Source organism: Barbus barbus (assembly GCF_936440315.1).
Source record: "Barbus barbus genome assembly, chromosome: 37".
Taxonomy (NCBI): Eukaryota; Metazoa; Chordata; class Actinopteri; order Cypriniformes; family Cyprinidae; genus Barbus; species Barbus barbus.
In genome coordinates this window covers 9943910-9966454 of record NC_136715.1, presented here as the reverse complement: position 1 = coordinate 9966454, position 22545 = coordinate 9943910, and the positions used below count along the sequence as shown (strand labels likewise).

General features: G+C 35.7%; 1 protein-coding gene across 1 annotated transcript in view; it reads left to right on the top strand.

Moving 5' to 3' along the window:
• Nucleotides 1-1431: 1431 nt before the first annotated feature.
• Nucleotides 1432-22545, top strand: part of LOC306856653 (actin remodeling regulator NHS-like) — a gene marked incomplete at its 5' end in the record, with an annotated part of 66229 nt that continues 45115 nt past the window's right edge. The window contains one exon of the mRNA XM_079396016.1: nt 1432-1711. Coding sequence (XP_079252142.1) covers nt 1432-1711 — 280 coding nt within the window. The remainder of the gene's footprint in view (nt 1712-22545) is intronic.

Here is a 22545-nt window from a genome sequence, read left to right as displayed (position 1 = left end):
ATATATATATATATATATATATATATATATATATATATATGTGTGTGTGTGTGTGTGTGTGTGTGTGTTTATGTATGTATATGTATAGAGTATAGCAGTACAAGAGAGACTGAGGCTCTGTTAACCAGGTTATATATTTATTTTATGTTCATAATCATAAAATAATGCATTTTCTCGCTATATTTCACAGAGACAATTCAGTGATAGTTGCAAAGTGAGCACCAGGTGGTGATATTTCTTTATACGCTTTTTAGTTGCTGTACAGATTCCATTTCCACCACGAGAGGCTGCTCGCCAACATATATGGTGCGGCTCTCTTGATGGTAAAATCTTTGTCATTTAAATACTAAATACTGAAAAACTCAAGAGTTACTCCTTGGCTATCACAACAGCTTTCACGTCTCAGGTCTATCTATACTACAATGCCAAGCATTCAGCTCAGCTTTTGTGTTGTTAAGCCCAAGCATCCCTAAGTCCTCGACAAAAGAGTGGATAAAGTTTATCCAAACGCTACCCCTAACCGGAAAACCGCTGCAATGATGTAACTGCAGCCTTTGCTGTTCCAAAACGGTGCACAGATAGGCTACTTTACGCCGTCACCATTGTAGCAATCACAATGGAGCATTAATGACGTTGTCAGTGGTTGTGAATGAATTTATTCATTTCAGCTGACTGAAAGGACTTAAACTGCCTATAGCTGTGTATAGAGAGCAGACCGTGTTTTATTGTAACGCAGGGTGAGTTGTAACCAATTAAAAAACATACTCACTATCATACACCACCAACAACTTCCCGAGGTAACAGCATACGTTGTATTATTATACAAAATAATAGGCTATTGTTTATAGGCTAATAATTATTTTGAACAGTGTGTTTGATTACCTCAATAAATTTACCCATTAATAAAAAGGGTTAAATCTGTTAAAACGAATTGTCTAACACATTATTTTTCTAGATGAATTAATCAAAGCTATATAAATCTTCATCCGTTCCCCTTTTAAAACCTAATACGGTTAAGGCTTTGCTCATGCATATTAATGAGGCTCCTGACTGGACGCTTGTAAGGCGACGTCATCGTGCTATAATTAATATTTAAGACATATGCCTTCGCCGTAGTAGAATGCGTAGTTTCTCTCCGCTCCTGGCGCAAGTAGACCAGTCCGTGTTTTCGCAAAGCCTATCTCTATCTAACTTCAGCCTCAAAACCCTCAAAAAACCCACTAGCCTACCAAAAGGCATTCAGGAGCAGAGGAGGAGCAGAGAATTTCACTGAGAAACCTCCATCCCTGTGTGATCTCCTCTAACGGGAGAACTCAAGTGATGGCGGGTTGCGCGGAGGATTCGTGGATTTTTGCTTGACAGGCACCAGAATCTTCAGTTGGATTAGTTGATTGGTTTATTTATGGGGGATTTGCATTTACCTACTGAAAAATGCCTTTTGCCAAACGGATCGTTGAGCCCCAGCTGCTGTGCAGACATCCCATCCCTAATGATGAAGGGTTGCTGTTCGAGGATCTGTGCTCCATCACCAATGTGGCTCTATCCCAGACCCTGCGGCAGCTCTCCGACCTGTCCAAACACGCCTGCTCCTTATTCCAGGATCTTGAGAACGAAATAATCTCCACAAACCAACGGGTTTGGGCTTTGCAGAACAAAATCGGCAAAATCCAGAAAACCTCCAGTGCGCTGGATCCAAAACTGGAGGCTGTGCGTAAGTAGACCATTACGCGTAAATTATGGTTTAGAGATTGTATACACGAAAGTGTGATGTTTTGCAAATTATTGGAAAAGAATGAATGAATATGGTGGTTATATGTATCAGGTCACATGTAGACACTGCCTCGAAGCTTTGCCGGGCAAATTATAATGTGTCACACGCCTGTATGCGTAACCAACACCTGCACCATGACCGGTTGCGCTTTTCGCTCCGAACCGAAAAACGTCTTGCCACACAGTAACCAGCCGCTGCATGTTGTTTTTTTTTGTTTTTTTTTTGTTAGTCTAAATGTGTTATCGGTAAGATTTTAAGACGTTAGGAGACAGTCTGGGTCGGAGACGGTGTTTGGAGAGAGGGCGTGTATGAGCCATAGCTATTTCAATACCACTGCTTATTAAAATGGATAAACGCAACAGCTATCTCTGAACTGATATATAACATGATTTTCATTTCATTTTTTTTTTCGAGCATAGTAATAAGGAATCTATAGTGTCTTTAAAACGCGGTAATTGCATAATCACATTCGACTGCGCTATTTTTTTATTATTATTATGCTTATTTTTGCACATCCCATTATCAAGACGGTGTAAGTAACATAAAATAAAACATTTTGTCCTTATGTCATATTAAACTAGCGCCCACCCAGCTGCTCCAACAGAATTAAATGCAAGATAAAGGATAAATCTAACCTAAAGGTTATAGGTGATGTGACATTTAAACACAATGAGACATGATATCTTTTTCGCACTCAAATAAAAATTTTATGAGAAAACTAGGCATTTTACATGAAAATTCCAGGTTGGGTGTGGAGAGAAAATAAATATGCCAGTTGCTTCGATTCAGCACTAAATGCAAAGCAACATCCACCTCATATCCATGATGAAATGTCTAATGTCCAGTGAAAAAGTGGTATCCATAACATATGTGATTTAAAAAAACCCTCCTTCTGCTTCATTTCAACTGCATGGGCCGATGAATCCAGGCCCCTGCTTTGAAATAAAATGCTACAGCCTCAGCGCCCTTGTCAAGCCTCTGAGGAGATCATAGCCTCATGTGGATCATAGCCTCAGAGCTGGGTGCTACTGTATAGCTTTAATTATAAGAGGATGTTAAGCTGCATTGCATGGGCATAAGTCCAGTGCATAGATACAGCACTGACAAGATGGAGATTTCCCCCTCCACTAAGGCAAAAGAAAAACAAGCACATGTACAGACACATGCAATTAGTTCAAATAGTATTTTCATTTCGATGCCACATGACGTGTTTTGAACCCGGCCACGTCCAGGAATAAACTGATTTGACCCAAAAACAGATTAAGCCATGTAGGTCAAGCTAGGACCTGCTGAAATAATCTCTTTCTCCCAGAATGATTATTACCATCGGACCAAAACTACTTCACCCCTACAGCTCTGCTCCTTACAGAATCAGTGTGCAGCAGTGTGTCATTTTTGAGGACTATGTGTCCTATTTGTCATGTTAAGGGGTTCATGCCATGGCCTTGTAGCTTGGCAGAATAAGGTGAAACTGGCAGTGTGTCAGGATTTATTGGCGTACCTTGCTAGACTGACATCATCCCCATCAGAATAAGTCAGTGTTTTCTTCTTGGCAGAAATTAAAGGGCATTTGACATATGAGTTTTGCTTTGATTGATTGATGCACTTAACATTAGATGACAAAGATGTTCCTGTTTAATATGCTATCATAGTCCACAGTTTATAAGAGCACCAAACTTAATTTGATCATTGATGAAAATAATAGTCATTGTATTGACCACAAGCTCTAATTCAGACTCACTGTTGGTAAAAGCCTTTATAATTAAAATCATTTAAAAATAAAGATAGCTGCATGTGCATGTGTTGCTGCCGTAAAGCAATCCGCCCTTTTTGTGGAATTTCGTACCCGCTTACCAATCTTATATACTCCCAGAAAGAACAGCCATATATGAATAAGCGTGAGAAAGAAACAGAAGCCTTATTAGAAGTCAGTGTACCTTCAGAGTGATCTTGAAACTGATATTTCAAGGTTTAAAAAAGGACGTACAATTGCTTGAACTATTTAAGCATTCGTTTTTCTTCTGGTTCTTGTTTCATGAGTTTATGATTCCCTACATTTCTATATTAAATCAACATTATGGTGATGATTATATTCACTTTACCCTCCAAAAGGCTTGAGTTCCCCAAACATCAAACACCACCTAAAGATGGTCAGAGCTTTATGTATACTGTAGTGTGGATTTTTGAGTTGAGCCCAACATCCTGAGATCTCCAAAAGCCTGTTTAACATCAAAAAGGTACGGTTCATCCCTGGTGTTATCCTGTAGTCTGGTTAATGTAGATAAAAGCAACTAATTGCCAAAAATGATGGAGTATGGACTATGTGTGTGTTTGTATGTCTCGTGATGAAAGGAGAACAGTGTTATGCTAAAGCCGGTTGCTGTGTCTGACTTTGCAGTCAAAATAAAAAGATTAAAAGCAAGGGGTTTTCGGTCTTAAGCTTTGAGGAGCACAAACTTATGCTAGCCTGTAATTTTTGCATTCTTTAACAGACAGAAAAATTTCGAGCTTCAAGTTTGACTCTTTCACTAAAATGTAGGAAGCTGTATTTTATGTTTGAAAATGAATTATGACGAATCAGTGAGAAAAGGTGGATTAAGAAATGTGAAATTGTGTTTGATTGGAAAACATTGGTTGTAAACAGTTTTGATGGGAGTCTCTAACTGTCTCGTTGTGTGGTTGAGGCGTGTGTCATATCCCTTTATGGCTCAATTAGTTTAAATGATCCTTATTCCATATTTGCAGTGTATTGTCTTGTTATTCCAGTGATGGCATGTGGTGCCAGGAACGACACCCTCCTGAATTTGAATGGACAGTTGGCCTGTAGGCAGGTCCCTCATACAACTTTATTTGTGACCTTTGCTAACTTGCCTCTTTAGATTCACTCCAGAGCAGGGTTATTTTACTAAATCTAAAAATAGACTACATAGACACACAACTTATTAGAAAAGGTTTTCCCAAGGAAACCTTGTTGCAAACATCAGCCTTTAGAAGCACGCTATGTACAGCACAGTAACTCAGTGATACAATAAATAGACATAAGGGACAATAAACAGTCTATATATATACAAACAATAGACAAAGTCAGCATAAAACGACTAGTGCAACATCCTGTAACAATGACAGTTTTGAGAATTGTTATTATTATTATTGTGAGTTTTAAAATAGGTTGAGTGAGGTGGATTGTTAAGGTGTCTAGAGCTACATATGATGCAATGTATATGAAATACATGGGAAAAGGGTCCATGCTGTGTCGTGTGTAAGCTGTCAGAAAGTGTTGCTGATGGTTCTTACCACCTGATCCTCCGTAAGTTTTGAGGTATTTGCATAAATGCTCCTTAGTCTTGGTCCTGCCCTGTTCTTTTAATAAGGGATATTCATTCCTGAAACCTTTAAGCAGTGCATTAAAAGTGATGATAAGTGCATCCCATTGCATAACAGCACAGAACAGGAACAGCTACAGTACCTCACACAACATTGTGTCTAGTCTTGAATCTAATCCATTCTGGGACCGTTTTCTCTTTCTGTCCTAGAAATAAGAAGGCCTGTGATCTGGCCTCCCCAGCGAGGATGGGTAGAGATTACCTTGCCTGCCCCCGGACCTGTTTAATTAGACAAGATCTCTCCCAGAGCATACAGGCATTTGCAGGTTTTACTAATGAAGGGAAAACACCAGACTGAGGAAAGTCGATGAGAAACACTTTTGACTTCTCACTAAAACATATTGGGTTAAAAATAACCCAACTGTGGGTTGGTGTAGCACCTTCCCATCTATGGGTTATTTTAATTAGAATTATTTCAGGTTTTTGAGTAATAGAAAGTTCAGAAGAACAGCATTTATCTGAAATATAAATCTTTTGTAACATTATAATTGTCTTTATCGTTGTTATTTTTTTTATCAATTTAATGCATTCTTGCTAACGAAAAGTATTAACCCCCCCCCCCCCCCCCCCCCCAAACAAAATGTTTCTTGAACAGCATATAAGCATTTTAGAATGGTTTCTGAAAGATCACATGACACTAAAAAATAGAAAGCAGTTATTTTAAATAGTCAAAATATTTCACAATATTGCTGCTTTTACTGTATTTTGGATCAAATAAATGCAGGCTTGGTGAGAAGAAGAGACATTAAAAAACATTAAAAACCTTACTGTCCAAAAACTTTTGACTGGTAGTGTACATGTATCACTAATTCAAATAGTTTTCTTACTTTGAAATGTTTCAATTAACTGGCAGAGATTCCACTGTTGCCGTTTTTGCTTCACGGAAGAATCCATTGTCTAAATTAAAACATAAGTATAAACACATTTAGTACAACACATTGAACAAAAACATGCCAATCTCTCATAGCTTCATATGAGAAATGGCTGTAATTAGAGGCTGTTCTAATAGATACATAACAATATTCAATATCATATGAATAAACCATAAAAACACTTTTAGTGTTATTAGTGCTGGTAGCTTTCCAAACACTTGACACTGGTCCTGTTTTGACCAGCAGGCGTCACTGTTGTGTCACGAACGCTTGTAAGCAGTGAATTATTTTGAGAAGCAATTGGTTTAATTGATTCGAAACTTCGAAAAGCTTAGTTTCTCCCATCACGTCTTTCTTATGGGAGAATTGGACTATTTTTAGACTTTTCTAACAGAGAATTCACCGAATTTGAGCGCTTCTCTCTGGACTAAGCTGGTCTGAGCTGCTGCTGCGCTAACGTTATATACTGGATCGACAAGTTAAATGGTCCATGCGGCACGGTTCAAGTGAACACCACTGCATTTGCCGTTTCCCATATATAAATGTGATAATCACTAGTGCGACCAAACAAACTGTAGTCAGAACAGGTCTGCAGCCCTCCATTAACTGTAAAATAATTTAAACCTGGCGTTATGGTAGATAGTGATTTCAGTAAGTGTATAAGTAGTAGGCCTAACTCAGGCTTAACGTTATACATTCTACGTTACACATTATTAACGTTGGGTAATACATCTCTAAACTTGTGACCCAATACGTGTAACCCATCGGTTGGGTTAAAAAAAATAACCCATGGTTTTTGCTGTGTTGTTACATTTAACACCCATGCCAAAGGGTTTGAGATTGAAACAGTCTCAACTTCATACTGTTGAAAACTGCATCTGTAAGACATGTGGAAACCACTGATGTTGAGTTGTTTTTATTCATAATTCTTGCATAAAAGAACTCGGTGAAAACATAGGCTACATGTAGCGTTATGAAAATACTAGTGCTGTCAAACCATTAACCATTTGCGATTAATCACATTCAAAATAAAAGTTTTGTTACATAAATATATACAGTGTGTGTACTGTGCTTATTTATTATGTATATGTAAATACACACACATGCATGAATATATTTAAGAAAATATGTTATATTGGTATTTTAAATATATATAATATAAATTATATCAATATACATATGAATACATGTAAATATTTTCAAAATATATACTGTATGTGTGTGTATTTATACATTTTAACATAATAAATATACACACATTACATAAAAACTTTTATTTTGGATGCGATTAATTATTAGGTGCTCTAATTTAAAGTATTTAGATAAAAATATCAATAAAATATTTTATGCATAATTTGTATTACATTTGTGCAATGTAACAGCACATAAAATTATTTATTTACTTATTTTAATTTATTTATTTATTTTTATTTTTTTCATACCAGCACACAAAGGCAGAATAGTAACCTGGCCTGAAGGAGAGAGGTTCTAACCTTTTAACAAAGCCCACTGCAGCACCCACTCTTTTTACTCTAAGAGCCCCTGGAGCCAAATTCATTGTCCTAAAGCTTTAATAGCCCATCACCACACACAGACATACCCATAGGCCCCCTACCCACATACACCAGTGCACATTTTCACCGTCAACAGAAAAAGATTTTTGATTGTACTGATAAACATACATGCAAATGTAAGTATGCATCTAAAAGACAGAGCACCCCAGAAAATGTGTGCTCCATCTTCCATTCTCTCTTTGTCTTATAATACGTCAAAGGCTCTCTTGCTTGTTTCATTTTGATAAGTATCATACATAAATGAGTCTCAGTGGCCTGGAATTAAAGTAGCTATGAACGGCACATCATCCTCTCAGCTCCAGGCCACTGTGTGCTTAGATCTGATTGGACAGATTCAGAAAGCACTGCAGCCCATGGTTTAAATACTCAGAGTTTGCCCACCATTAGCACACACAGTCTTAGAGAACAAGTCTACCGTGAGCACTTGTACATCGCCTCCAGTCAATAGAAGTATATGCTATTACTTTTGATGTTTTTATGGTATGAAGCTGATGTTTGATCTAAAAGCAATATGTTAGTAAAGAGGCCACTTGCATTATTATACTTTTTTAACTAAGGTTCACTGAATAAATAATGTTCATGTTAGAATTCCAAATGCAGTATATCATGGAACATTTAGATGCTTTGTGGAATGTGGGAAATTTGGCCTGAGAAAGTCATGGAAAACATAGCTTACACTTTAATTAAAATAAATAACCCATTTTACTTATAATGTGTCAAGAAAAAAATCTATTTACATTTACTTTTAATGTTTCCACAATGGAATAAAAATAAATAACCCATTTTACTTATAATGTGTCAAGAAAAAAATCTATTTACATTTACTTTTAATGTTTCCACAATGGAATAAAAAAAATTAAATAAATAGTGTAATTGCAATTTTTTTTTATCTCTCAATTCTCAGTTTGTCTCTGAAATATGAGTTTATATCCCACAATTCTGATATAAACTTGCAATTACCAGAAGAAAAGTCCAAATATTGAGATGTAAACTTAGAATTCATAGGAAACAAGTCAGAATTATGAGATGTAAATTTGAAATTGTAAGAAATAAAGTCAGGGTGACACTTTACTTAAAGCTTTTATGTATAATGCATTATAAAAGTAGTTTTAATTCATTAATTATGCCTTATAATGCCTGTACAATCTCATGAATAATTGTAACCACAGTTAATACATTATAACACTGTGCATTTTAAATTTGGTTAGAATTATTTACAATAAGACATAATGTATTACAACTAGTGCTCTCAATCGATTAAAAAATGTATCTTGGATATCACAAATTTAAAATACTAGGATTTACCTGTAAATGTGTTGAAATAAAGAAATATATGACAAACTAGTTTAAGGAAACAGAACCTTTCACATCTCCGCCAGGAATGAGACATAATCCTTATTATTATTTTGTTTTTATTCAGCCATTATCAGCCATACTGGCAATAAAACATTTACCAAATCCACATTGCTTCAATCCCAGTATACATTTACCCAACTATTATCAAAAGTATTTCTAAATAAATACAATAAAAACATTTATTGCGACCTTACATGAAGTATTAGGACAAAATGCATTATGAAGAAGAATTGGACCTGTTCTGCAGGTGCATTAGAGCTAATATTAGCATCATGCTACATAAGACAATTTATGCGATTAATAGTACACTTTTACTCAGAACTCACTTTAAACCACCATCGAGTGTTTGTAATAACTTACTTTTGCGATCACATGGGAGGCCGCGGTACATTATAAAAGTAGCCCAAAAAAAACCCGCAACCCACGGCTCTGTAATTTTTCCCACAATTGTATTTTCAAAATAGCCCAATTGTGCGGGTAAACCACAACCCTGGCAACACTGGTTCGCTGTACCCTTATACAGCTATCTCTCTCTCTCTCTCTCCCAATGTGCATACTATCCACCCTATCTGCCCTAAATAGTATTGAAAATGACTAATATCACATAGAATTTAGGATGGATAGTGTGCACATTGGGACGCAGGCAATGATAGATTACCTTCAGCGCTGCAATGACAGCAAGAAGTTCAAACCTTATCAAACGATTAATTTGCGTTAAAAAATATTAAGGCGTTAAAAATTTTAGATTAATCGCATGCGTTAACGCGTTAACGTTGACAGCCCTAATTACAACGCACATTATGAATAATTATAATGCATTATACCCTTTAATAACCCTTGCATAATACATAAAGGTTTTAAGTAAACTGTTACCAAACTCAGAATTCTGCATGTTCATATTTTGCCATTCTATGTGTACATCTCACAATTTAGATTTTTATTTTCTCTGAAAAACAATTGTAAGATAAAAAGTCACAATTACCTTTTTTGAACAACTTCCATGGTTTTTATAGAGTTTTTGTTTTCAATAGAGAGAATTTCTAAACAGTTATTCATTGATTTATCTACTGCATGTTACAACCCTAAACCAGAATTCCTGATTTTCTCACGTAATATAACATTTTTTACTAATGCATGGTGTAATTTGAGTTGTTCTCTAGTTCTCTTAGCCTTGGGGCTGGGCTGTCCATAACACAGAGGTTTACACAATGAATGGAAAGGTGGTTATACCGCTTCCTTTCAGGTAATTTCTAATAGAGTCCAGACAAAGGGCAAGTGACACTCTCAGGTCATAATTTACTTCAAATATAAGCTCAAAATGAAGTATTAGGTATTGTTATGGTCTATTGGGTGATTTGGGTTAGTGGCAGGAGTATTTATGCTGACCTAGAATAGTTGAATCAAAACTCATTTTAGAATAGTTGAATCAAAATTATGTTTTGAACATGCTTCTTAAGCACCACATGTGCATATTACAATTATTTCTGAAGGACCATGTAACACTTAAGAGTTAGTAATGGCTGATAAAAAATTTGAAATATTTTAAACAAGAAAACACTTATTTGAAATTGTGATAATATTTCAGAATATTGATGTTTTTACTGATATTTTTGATCAAATAAACACACCCTTGGTCAGCATAAGACATAATTCAATATATATATTGTATAGGTGGCACCCTGTGCTGTCACTCGTTCAGACAGCTGGTTAATGGCAGAGTTTAAATCCTGACCTCATGAATAATTTGTAAGAGCAGCAGGTCTGGCGTGAATTATTGTTTCTTTCATTTGCATTAAAAATTCATAAACTAAGTGTATACTTGGAGGGAAATAGAATGGCATCCACACTCTGTTCCGACTTGTTCTGAGTGGAAGCCCCTTTCCTACATTCTACAGTACCCCCATCCTAAAAGGAAGAGCATACCGAGCACAGACGCATAATGAAGTCAGAGAACACCTGTGTATGTGGGTTAGAGGTGCTGCGTCTCTCTGCCAAGGAACATGACTGGTTGACCCTCAGCCAAGCATCACTGTTCAAGCCAAGCTTGACTAATGTTTTGTTTGCATTTCATTAAAATCAAATGAACATAGTAAAGGACAGATAGTAGAGTCAAAAATATTTTTTCATTAATGAATGAATGAAATATATTTATAATCAACATTTCTCTGCCATGATAGATATCTAGGATTTCATTCTCTGGGTTTTCAAATAGACTTATAGGTTTCATTTTTATTTCTCTGTATGAAAAAAAGCAATTAAAATTTACAGTATGTAAGGATCATAAAGTCAACATTTTTTACTTTCTGCCTTCTAGCCTTCTCAGTGCTCTACTTTTTCCCTTAGAGTTGGTCTACTTCTGCGTTTGACAGTACTTTTAATGTTTAATGCACTTTGATTTTCACAAGGCTCTCTGGAGAAGAAATCCGCATCCTCTTAAGACAAAGCCTCAAGTAAAGGTTGAGCTGAGAAACAGTCAAACTGGAAGTATATTGTGAGCTATATGGACCAAAACAGTCACCATTTTGTTTAGACTGAAAGAGAGAGGCAGATTTTATTGAGAAAACAAATTATTGTTGGTTTATAGTTATGTACTGTAAATTAAAATGAACATAATCAGACATAATCTAAATCTGTAATTTCTGCAACACTGTTATTATTTTTGGGTTCAGTACACCAAGTTGCACCAGTCACCATGTCTGAAGATCCCTAGTAATACGTATATAGGGATGTTTGGCACAGTGAGCAATTATCATACAGTTTCCCCAAATTATTCCATGTGAGGTTCATTCCTCGGCCTAAATGCTTTTAGTCTTGGTGAAAGAAATGTGCCCTGTGATTAAATATAAATGGACAGAACCTATTCTCAGTTGGGAATTGTCACCATAGCTCAACTTTAAGACTGTTTGTGTCAGTTTCATGTTGCTTTCAGTGCTTGTCTACAATAATGTAAAAAAGTATAGTGTTAATATGGTGTTGTATAGTGCCCTAAACCTTTTTGACATTGTCCTGGTTCAGGACATTCTTAGCTGTGCTAAGTAGCATTTGAAAGCGTTTCCCTGACCTCAACAGAGAAAAAAAGACCATTATTAGGATGGCTAAGGTCCTTCATGATCTTCCTGGTTTTGGTACAGCATCGTTTGCTGTAGATGGATTCCAGGTCAGGGAGTTCAATGCGAATGATGCACTCATCTGATCGCACCACCCTCTGCAGGGCCCATCTGTCCTGCTTTGTGCTGTTTCCGAAGCAGGCTATGATCTTTCCTGTCAGGATATTCTCAATGGTGCATGTGTAGAAGTTTTTTTAGCCCTTTGATGGGCAGCTTAAAGTCTTTTAAGCACCTAAAGGTGGTAAAGACGTTGACAGGCTTTCTTCACCAAGGTAGTAATATGATCTGTCCATGACAGGTTGTGTGAGATGTGGACTCCAAGGTAGCAAAAGCTATCTTCTCTCTCCACTTAAGCCCCATTGATCATAGTGGGTTGGTGGCTCCTCACCTGTTTTGTGCTGAAATCCACTATCAGCTCCTTTGTCTTGCTCCACCAGTTCTCCAGTCTTTTAATCTCCTGCAGATAAGCTTTCTCATCATTATCATCATTATCGTCAGCAAACTTGATGATGAGTGGAGTCTGAGGTGGCAACACAATCATATGTGTACATCGAGTACAGCAGAGGGCTTATATATTCTCCTCCAGATTTAGACCAACCTATTTTGTATTTAAATAAAGCATTCACAGGCAAATTTGCTTTATGTACTGTATTTCCCCGGCGTCAAAATCAGGCACATATAAATGTCAGGAAACATGATTCCTGGCTGCATATCAATATCAATGGACCACTGGATATTTGGTAAGTTGTAAAGAACATTATATCGAGTTCAACAACCTTTAGTTTAAACTGATAACCATTTGTTTTACTCACGTTTGCGCAGTTTCCCTATTACATCCATTCATGCAGCAGGCTCTTTTGCCACTCAATCCGGCTGAGGGGGCGTGTGCCGGCGGGAAAGTGACGTCAATGCATACCCTCTATCGAAGCACTATTTGGAGTCAGTTCTTTACAATGAATCAGCCAAACGTGTTCAAGAAATCTGAATGGATTCTCATTTCAGTCTCAGAATCGTTTGGAGTGTTTCCCACTCAGTAAACAGAAAACAGACAACAAAAAGACCAGTAGGATATTTACCTACAGTCAGTTAAAACCAAACCTACAAATGCATTCTATCATCTGACATCGATGAAAAAGCAATTGATTATGTGCAACACCTGCCTGTGTCACTTGTGAAGGATTCAAATAAAAATGCAATTTATACAAAACCAGTTTATGAATTCATAGCATGCACTTTGCAATTCTGCTGTTAATGTCTATGGTGACAATGCGTATTAGGCCTTTTTTTGGCATATGAGTGAATCTCACTGAAGTATATATGTACCTCTGGATTTCAAAACACCATGATCTTCACAATGAACTCCATGATAAGATATCTTGTTAGTTCAGACAGAGGGGAAGCTTCTGGCACACTTGGGTTTTTCTTGCCTGTATACATTCAGACTATAATCAAGTCTTCTGCCTGTGATACCTTTGATCACACCGCTACGATGATGAAACAAGTGGAATTCATACATGTCATGTCAGCTATGCTTCAGTCATTTCTTTTTCTCCCTCTCTCCTTGTAGATACACAGCTGGAGAGAGACAGTATTATGTTTATATGCCCTTATATTCGCTCTTTGATGATGTTCTGTCAGATTATTCTGGAATGTCTGACACCATTCTCAATAAATTAATTTTTATGGCATATAGCAATGCTCAAGAATTTGGGTAATTTTTATACCTCAAAAGGACACCTTGGGAAATCATTAACCACCTCCCTCGATGCACTGGATGTATGAATGGGTTAAACTGCAGTTCGACTCGAGCTGGCAATCTGCCCAGACTTGACTAGTTTGTCTGCACAATGGAAGACTGAGAGGTCAGCAGGAAACCTAGTAAAAGTGTGTGGGAAACCTGTTAGATAACAATTACTTTTTGCAAAAATCAGTGGGAATCCTCACTTTCTCAGTGACTGAAGGAAATCTTTTCTGTGACAGAGGACCAGAAGGAGGAGTGTTTATTTGGCTGCTTGTGCTGCAAAAGAGCGGTTGGTCTCTGAGAGAGAGAGTGAGGGAAAACAGAGAGGAAAAACTTGGCTGATTGAGTCACAACAGAGGGAATAGCCATAATTAAGACAGACAGACAGCGGGAGAGAAATGAGAGAGGGTTGTGATGATGACAGTGTATCAAAGCTGCAACAGTAAACAGGGCTGTTGTATTTGAGCTGTCTTTAATCTACACTGATTGAATCAGTGGGAGTCAGTGTGCAGTAATTCTATTGCATTGTATGGACAACTTTAATTTGAATCTGAATTTTATTTTGAAAGAAGTTTTTAATAAAATCTTTAAATCATTACATTAAAATATTTTGATTCTTATGACTTTTAATATTATGACTATTAATGTTTTGATATTGTAACTTCTAATAAAAGAGTCCAGGTGATATGCTAAACAAACAGATGACAGTCTTGTCTGAAATAAAATACTAATATGGACTCTATGGCAACTCATCTCTTACTTTGTGTAGAAATATAATGACCTTAGTAAGTTTCAGGATCACCCGCCTTGATCTATTAAAACCATATGGCAGATTTAACTTTTTAAGGACAATTTAATGCTTTCTTAAATTAAATTAAATATAAAAATAATAAAACATTTTATAAATACATTCAAGCTGTGTCTAAAAAAACTTTAGAAATGTATTTAAAAATTTAGAAATAAATATTTAGTTTTATTTTAAATGACACTAACTTTTAATGACACTAATGCTGGCTCAAAATCGAATCAAATCAAATATGTAAGCTGTGTTGAAAATGAAATATTAATATTTAAAGTGCCATTCATTTACAATAGATTGTATGGACAGCTGATGGCTTATTTAATGAAAAAATTCATATTTTAGTGTGATGATTTTTAATGCTGTCTTAAATTATAAATTATATTATATGATGATAAAAGGGTGTATAAAATAATACGATATAAAAATCATATTGCATAGTGAATAACTGTCCACTGGAAAAACATTTTTTCTTTGGGCTTGGGCAAGCTTTCGTTCGCTATTTTTATCTCTTAACAAAAAACACATGCCACTTTGAGAATGGAAAGTGAGCCAGAAAAACAACTCCGTCTTATGTAATAGTTCTAAACTGAGTTCTGTCTTTTGTGGGACTTTAAAAGCCTTAGGAAATAAATCTCTGCAAGACCATGTCCAAAAACCATTGCACTGTAAAGCATTATAGGTTGTGACTAAAGACATATTGTACCAAAATACGTCATCTTTTTAAAGAGATTTCAGGAACATTCGTGCTGACCTGTGGCATTGCAATTGTTTTTTTCCACATACCTTTTAAACATGAATGGACTGGCTGTTTACTGGATTTATAACAAATCCCTTGTTTTTTTTTCCTCGCTGCTCAGGTTTCAGGAGAAAAATCTGTATAGGTAAGTTGTTTGTCAAATGTTGATGATAGCATTAGACTCTCTTTCTGTAGCAAAGACAGTAGACCCCCATCTGTAGATTATAGGTGTACGTATATATGTGTGGTTTGTGTGGTTTGTGTGTGTGTGTGTGTGGTCTTAAACCAGACCATTCTGTCAACAGATCGCCTTTAGTAAGCATCTTACAGTCTTGTTTACCTAGTCTGAAGGACAGATGCCCATTCTGTTCCTGAAAGAGACATCCTGGAGGTCACATGATGCTCTTATTATATCTGGACAGATATAGGGATATCAGCATGAACAGATCAAGAGCGGCTTAAGTAGAACAGACACTGAAAGCAAAGCGCAAATCCGAGCTCATTAGTTCAGGAATTAACTGCTATTACTCCATTACTGGGGCGCAAATTAAAGCAATCTCCAGCCAGGACGTTGAAGTGTGCTGTCCAAACATCCCCTGCCCACGAGTCAGTATGGATTGTCTTTTTTGACTTGTCCTCAATTTGAGGTTTCGTCAAATGCTTCACCAGAGAAGAGGTAACATGTTTTTGTTTTGTTTTTTCCATGTCAGAGCAAGCAGGATACAGTATGGTTGTTGATGCATTATAAATTTATATTACATTTATAGTATTGTTTAAAAGTTTTGGGTCAGAAATGCATATATATTTATTATATATATATATTAAATCAATACTTTTAGGGTTATGGGACACTGAAGACTGGAGTAATGGCTAATATAATATTCCCATTACAGGAATAATTGTTATTTTTTTATTTTATTTTATTAGGGCTAGTGAAGTTAAGGCGTTATTATCGCATTAACGCATTAATTAACGCTGACAATTATTTTATCGTGCATTAACGCAATTTTTATTATTATTATGAACATCAACATTCACAAACATTCACATTTCTGTTATTTTTAACTCTCACATTAAATTGCTTTACAGATCTATCACTTTTGCCAATAAAAATATTTTAACTGCTACTGCTATGTAAAATGAATACTGCTGTAAAAAACACCTTAGTTGTTTAACGTGTTTGCAAACCAAATGTCATTGCACTTTTGTTCATATAGCAGGACCTTTAAATTAAAAAAAGTGTGCAATACTCTACGTTTGCATTCATTATTGAATTTTGCGCATAACAATGAGATGAATCGCTATTAATTGCAGAAAAATCATGCGATTAATCACGATAAAAAAATGTAATCGTTGCCCAGCAGTACATTTTATACATTTAAATCATTTATTAAAATGTAATAAATAATAATTAACAAATATATTTGAATAGAAAATGGGAAATTTTAATTGTAATACCATTTCACAATATTACTGTTTTTACTGTGTTTTTGATCAAATAAATGCAAACATTTAAAAAAAAAAAATCTTACTGATCCCAAACTTGTGAAAAGTAGTGTATGTGAGTGATTATTGGTCATTATCACAAAATAAAATCTTCAGGACCCCCTTATTTTATTTTGAAAAGTACACTATATTATTTTATTTTTTATTATTTTGTATTTTAAGAAAGAGACCGTGCAGTAACATGAAAGACGTTAAACTAGCACAGTTATTTTGTACATTTTAATTTCAGCCAAAATTCTAAAATATTTATCCAAGAACATCCTATTCCAGAGATCTGTGTATATATACATAATCCTAGACCCCCATTTAAGTATCTCACTCGAGGACACAATAGTGAAAGTTCACAAATCGTTCTTTAGGGGTTTTAAACACTTATAGTCTATAGTCTTTCAGTTCCCAGCCCAAAAGGTCTTCAGCTTGTCTGAATTTGGCATCATGGAACGATCGTGGAAAGACTTGAGTGACCTTTTGTCACTGTTCAGTGATTAGATTAGCTTTTCGTCTGATAATTCTTTAGGAAAGGATTTGGTGGGAGACAACAGGCCCTAGATCAGTCTGTATGAGTTTATTTTTGCGTGGTCTGCTGAGTGGGCTGATATGTCGTGTGCTGACAGCAGTAGTGGCGTGCTGCAGGGCTGCGGGCTAGTGCAGCTGCTCCACTAGACAGTGTTAAAACACTGCATGCTGGAAACACACTCACGCTGCACCTTATACATGAGGATGAAGAGCCAAAAAAAGAGATACTGAATGAAATATACCACCTAGATCATACTATTATAAATTAGAGCATGAATGTACAGAAGCTTCATTTGTCTGATAGAACCAGATCTACATCCACTCTATGTTCAAGTAATTGAAAGTGACTATTTTTACTCAGTTGAATAATTACATGTCAAACTGCAATTAACTTGCCTTGTAATTTCCACTGGGTACCCCCCCCCCCCCCCCACACACACACACACACACACAGACACACTTCACTCAGTGGTGTGTGTCATTGTGTGCGCATGTTCGTGGGAATGTATGTTGTATTTAGGACGCGTCATTTTGCGTGAGGAAGGGCTGCGTTACTCTCCCTGGGCGTGAAGTGCAGATCTGCCATATGGTTTTAATAGATCAAGGCGGTGATCCTGAAACTAACTAAGGTCATTATATTTCTCAATCTGTGGCACCATCTGCTGTTGCTTTTGCTCGTTTGTTTATCCTGAATCTACAGATTTTAAAGCACAGTCTGACTGGCAGGAGAATTATTACATGGAAGCTATCGTCCTTCACCAAAATGTCACTGTTGCACTGTATTAAAGTGACATTAAAGGATCATTCTGGTACCATATTGATTTACCCAAGGTCAAACTATTAGGGTTAAAAGTCTTCATTTATTCACAGTCATGTATTTCCAGAACAGCTACTACAGTTTGACGTAAAAAGAGATGTTTGGCTGAATGTACACACACTGCTCTTTTCCATACAGTGCAAGTGAGTGGTGACCAATAAATGGCAATAAAAGTAAAATAAATGTACAATAACAGTAATCTCATATGAATTATGTTCTGAAGCCATATTCATTGTGTCATAAACAGACAAAAAAAAAATCATAATTATTCTCTTTAAAACAATCTTCCCCTCTGACATAGCTCTTAAATCTCATTTGGGTCATTTGAAAATGTACAATACCATTTTTTTGGAAGAAATTAATACTTTAATTCATAAAGGATGCCTTAAATTGATCATTACAGACTCTTGTAATGTTACTATTGATGCTGTTCATTTAAAATTTTCTTCATCAAAGAATCCTGGGGTACAACATTTTTATGAAGGTTTCCACAAAAATAGTTTCTTGAGCACTAAATCAGTATATGAAAATTCAGCTTTGCCGTCACAGGAATAAATTACATTTTAAATATATTAAAATTGAAAAGGCTGATTTTAAATTGTAATAACATTTCATAATATTATAATATAATATAATATCTTATTGTATTTTTGATCAGATAAATGCAGCCTGCATAAGAGACTTATTTCCAAATCCAAATTTAGAGACTTGAAATATAGTGTGCAAGTATGGACTATTCTTGTCGTTTTTTCTTTGTCACTTCTGTTCAAAAACATGGTAATAGCCAAAGTGTGCAGAGGTTTGTGGGGAGAATGTCACTATGGTAGCATTTTGGTGCTGCATCATGAAAGTCGCTACAACAACTATTACTTTGGCCTGTATATGCGAGAGAATTCAGGCTATAGATTTCATATTGAACATAATGAGGAAAGGCCCAGCAGTTATAGGTCCATCTGGAATTCAGCTACTTTTGTAAAGAGAAAAAATAAATAAACATTTCTAGTTTTTGCAATGGCTAATTATTTTGCCAGTTTGCTTTGACCTCATTGTGGCCATTATAATGAATGCCTTCTCTCTGTACATTATGTAGTATAGGCTACTTGCAGTTGTTTTGTACAGAAATAAAAAAGCAGAATTTTTAGGGTAAAGTTGATTTTTTTTTTTTTTGTGCTTGTTTAGCAGATCTTCATTAGCATGAGGCCTTTGGGTCTCTTTTGCTTGTGATTTTAATATAATAACTGGCTCATCTGACAGAGTTGAAGGGCTTTAGGGTTCGCTCTGACTTTCTGTGCTGACCTCTCATTAGATGTGCTGGTGCTAAGCCAGTTACCAACATGGGCTTGATCCGAGCCACACAAATCTCCAGATTAGACGGAGGCGATTGAGCGTTCCGATCAGATTATTCTTCAGGGTCTATGGCATTGGATTGGGCCTTGTCACAATCTAATTATCTGTAGCTCATGTGAGCAGGCTTTGCATATAGAATGATCCTTGGAACGCTTTGTTCCATTTAGATTTACCGAATTGATAAGGAAGCATTGTCATTTGCTATGAGAAGTACACGCTGAAAGCTTCTCTAACATCAATAATGTGTAAAGAAGTTTGGGATTAGAGTGTAAAACTCAGTAATGTTGAAAGGATGGAGTGGATTTTGTTCTCCATTGCTTGCTAAAATGGTTCAGCCATAAATCAGTGAACCTGTGTTAATCTTGTCAATGGAATTACAGAAGAAAATGTTGTTTAAAGGTTTTGTTTGTTTGTTTTTTTTTTGACAAAATTAACAAAGGCTAAAATGCATATCAAAATGATAATTAAACATGATAATTAATATGTTTTACTTAAAGCATACTGTGATGAAGATCAGATCAGGAGATCTTTAGGTTTGATACGATTAAATTAATAAATAAATCCAAATGTGTGAAAATTTGATTTATTATTTAAATTAAAATGCCTGAAATGTGTGTAAAATTGACAAAAATTTATGAATATGCCTTAAAATATTGACTACATTTGAAGGACATTTTCATCAAAAGACAAAAGATGAAACATAACAAAAATATAAAACTGTAAAAATGATTTAAACTAAACTAAATTCTGTCAGCGGATAGGAATGTGTAAATACTATATTTAATTTCAGGAGCTCTTTCACACATTGTATTTGTTTATATAAAACAAGTTGTAATATTTTATACATTTAATGTGGTTAAATTAATTTTTAAAAAATCCAAATGTGTAAACATCTGATTAAAAGTTTAGTCTAATCCAGTTTGATGTACTAAAATGTCATTTAAATGAAAATGCCGGAAATATGTGCATGTAAAATTACAACCCAAATTCCAGAAATGTTGGGACGTTTTTTAAATTTGAATAAAATGAAAACAAAAGACTTTCAAATCACATGATCCAATATTTTATTCACAATAGAACATAGAGAACATTACAAATGTTTAAACGGAGAAATTTTACACTTTTATCCACTAAATATCAATTTTTCATTTCAAAATTGATGCATGCTACAGGGCTCAAAAAAGTTGGCACAGGGGCAACAAAGGGCTGAAAAAGCAAGAAATTTTGAAAAGATTCACCTGGGAGAACATCTAGCAACTAATTAAGTTAATTGACATCACGTCTGTAACATGACTAGCTATAAGAGGGATGTCTTAGAGAGGCAGAGTCTCTTAGAAGTAGATATGGGCAGAGGCTCTCCAATTTATAAAAGAGTGTGTAAAAATAATGTGGAATATTTTAAAAACAACGTTCCTCAACGTCAAATTGCAAAGGCTTTGCAAATCTCATCATCTACAGTGTTTAACATCAAAAGACAAGGCTGAAGACCTTTGTTGGATGCTTGTGGTCTTTGGGCCCTCAGACAACACTGCATCACTCATCGGCATGATTCTGTCATTGACATTACTAGATGGGCCCAGGAATACTTCCAGAAAGCACTGTCGGTAAACACAATCCGCCGTGCCATCTGCAGATGCCAACTAAAGCGCTATTATGCAAAAAGGAAGCCATATGTGAACATGGTCCAGAAGCGCCGTCGTGTCCTGTGGACCAAGGCTCATTTAAAATGGACTGTTTCACAGTGGAAAAGTGTTCTATGGTCAGACGAGTCCAAATTTGACATTGCCGTGTCCTCCGAGCTAAAGAGGAGGGAGACCTTCCAGCGTGTCATCAGCGTTCAGTTCAAAAGCTAGCACCTCTGATGGTACAGGGGTGTATAAGTGCATACGGTATTGGCAGCTTGCATGTTTTAGAAGGCACTATGAATGCTGAAAGGTATATAAAGGTTTTAGAGCAACATATGCTCCCCTCCGGATGATGTCTATTTCAGAAGGACAATGCAAAACCACATACTGCAGCTATTACAACGCCATGGCTTCATAGTAGAAGAGTCCGGGTGTGGAATTGGCCTGCCTGCAGTCCAGATCTTTCACCTATAGAGAACATTTGGTTCATCATTAAACGAAAAATGCGTCAAAGACGACTACGAACTCTTCAGCAGCTGGAAACCTATATCAGCCAAGAATGGGACCAAATCCCAACACCAAAACTCTAGAAACTCCAGAAACTCATAACCTCGATGACCAGACTTCTTCAACCTGTTTTGAAAAGAAGAGGAGATGCTATGCCATGGTAAATATGCCCCTGTCCCAACTATTCTGAGACCTATAGCAGGAACCAAATTTGAAATGAGCTCATTTTGTGTATAAAATTTTAAAATTGCTCAGTTTAAACATTTGTTATGTTATCTATGTTCTATTGTGAATAAAATATTGGCTCATGTTATTTGAAACTCTTTTAGTTTTCATTTTATTCTAAAATGTTCCAACATTTCCGGAATTCGGGTTGTAACAAAAATGAATGAATATGACAAAATATTAACTACTTTTAAAGAGAAATTTTAATCAAAGGCCAAAAACTAAAACAGAAAACTGTGTTAAAGTCAACATTGCAATAAACTGACAGAAATGTGTTCTATATTTCATTTCAGGAGGTTTTTACACATTGTGTTTATTTATATTGAACAAATGTTGAAATATGTTATGTATTTATTGTGTAATGTGAAAATTTGACTAACAGATGACACACTTGTGATTTTCCACATTAGCATCAACTAAAATTTTCACACAATTATTTTTGTTAAATATATGCTAAAGTTATACATTTAAAAAAAAATCCAAATATGAATATTTGACTAAAGTTTGGTCTGTTAGAGTTTGAGACACATTTTTGTTGACCTAAAAGTGTGAAATGTGTGAGCAAAAAATCTAAACAGTATACAAATTAACCCTGCAACTGACAGGAATGTTAGTGATTTGACTTGTATTGTAGTTCTATGTGCATGATCATCTGCAGAG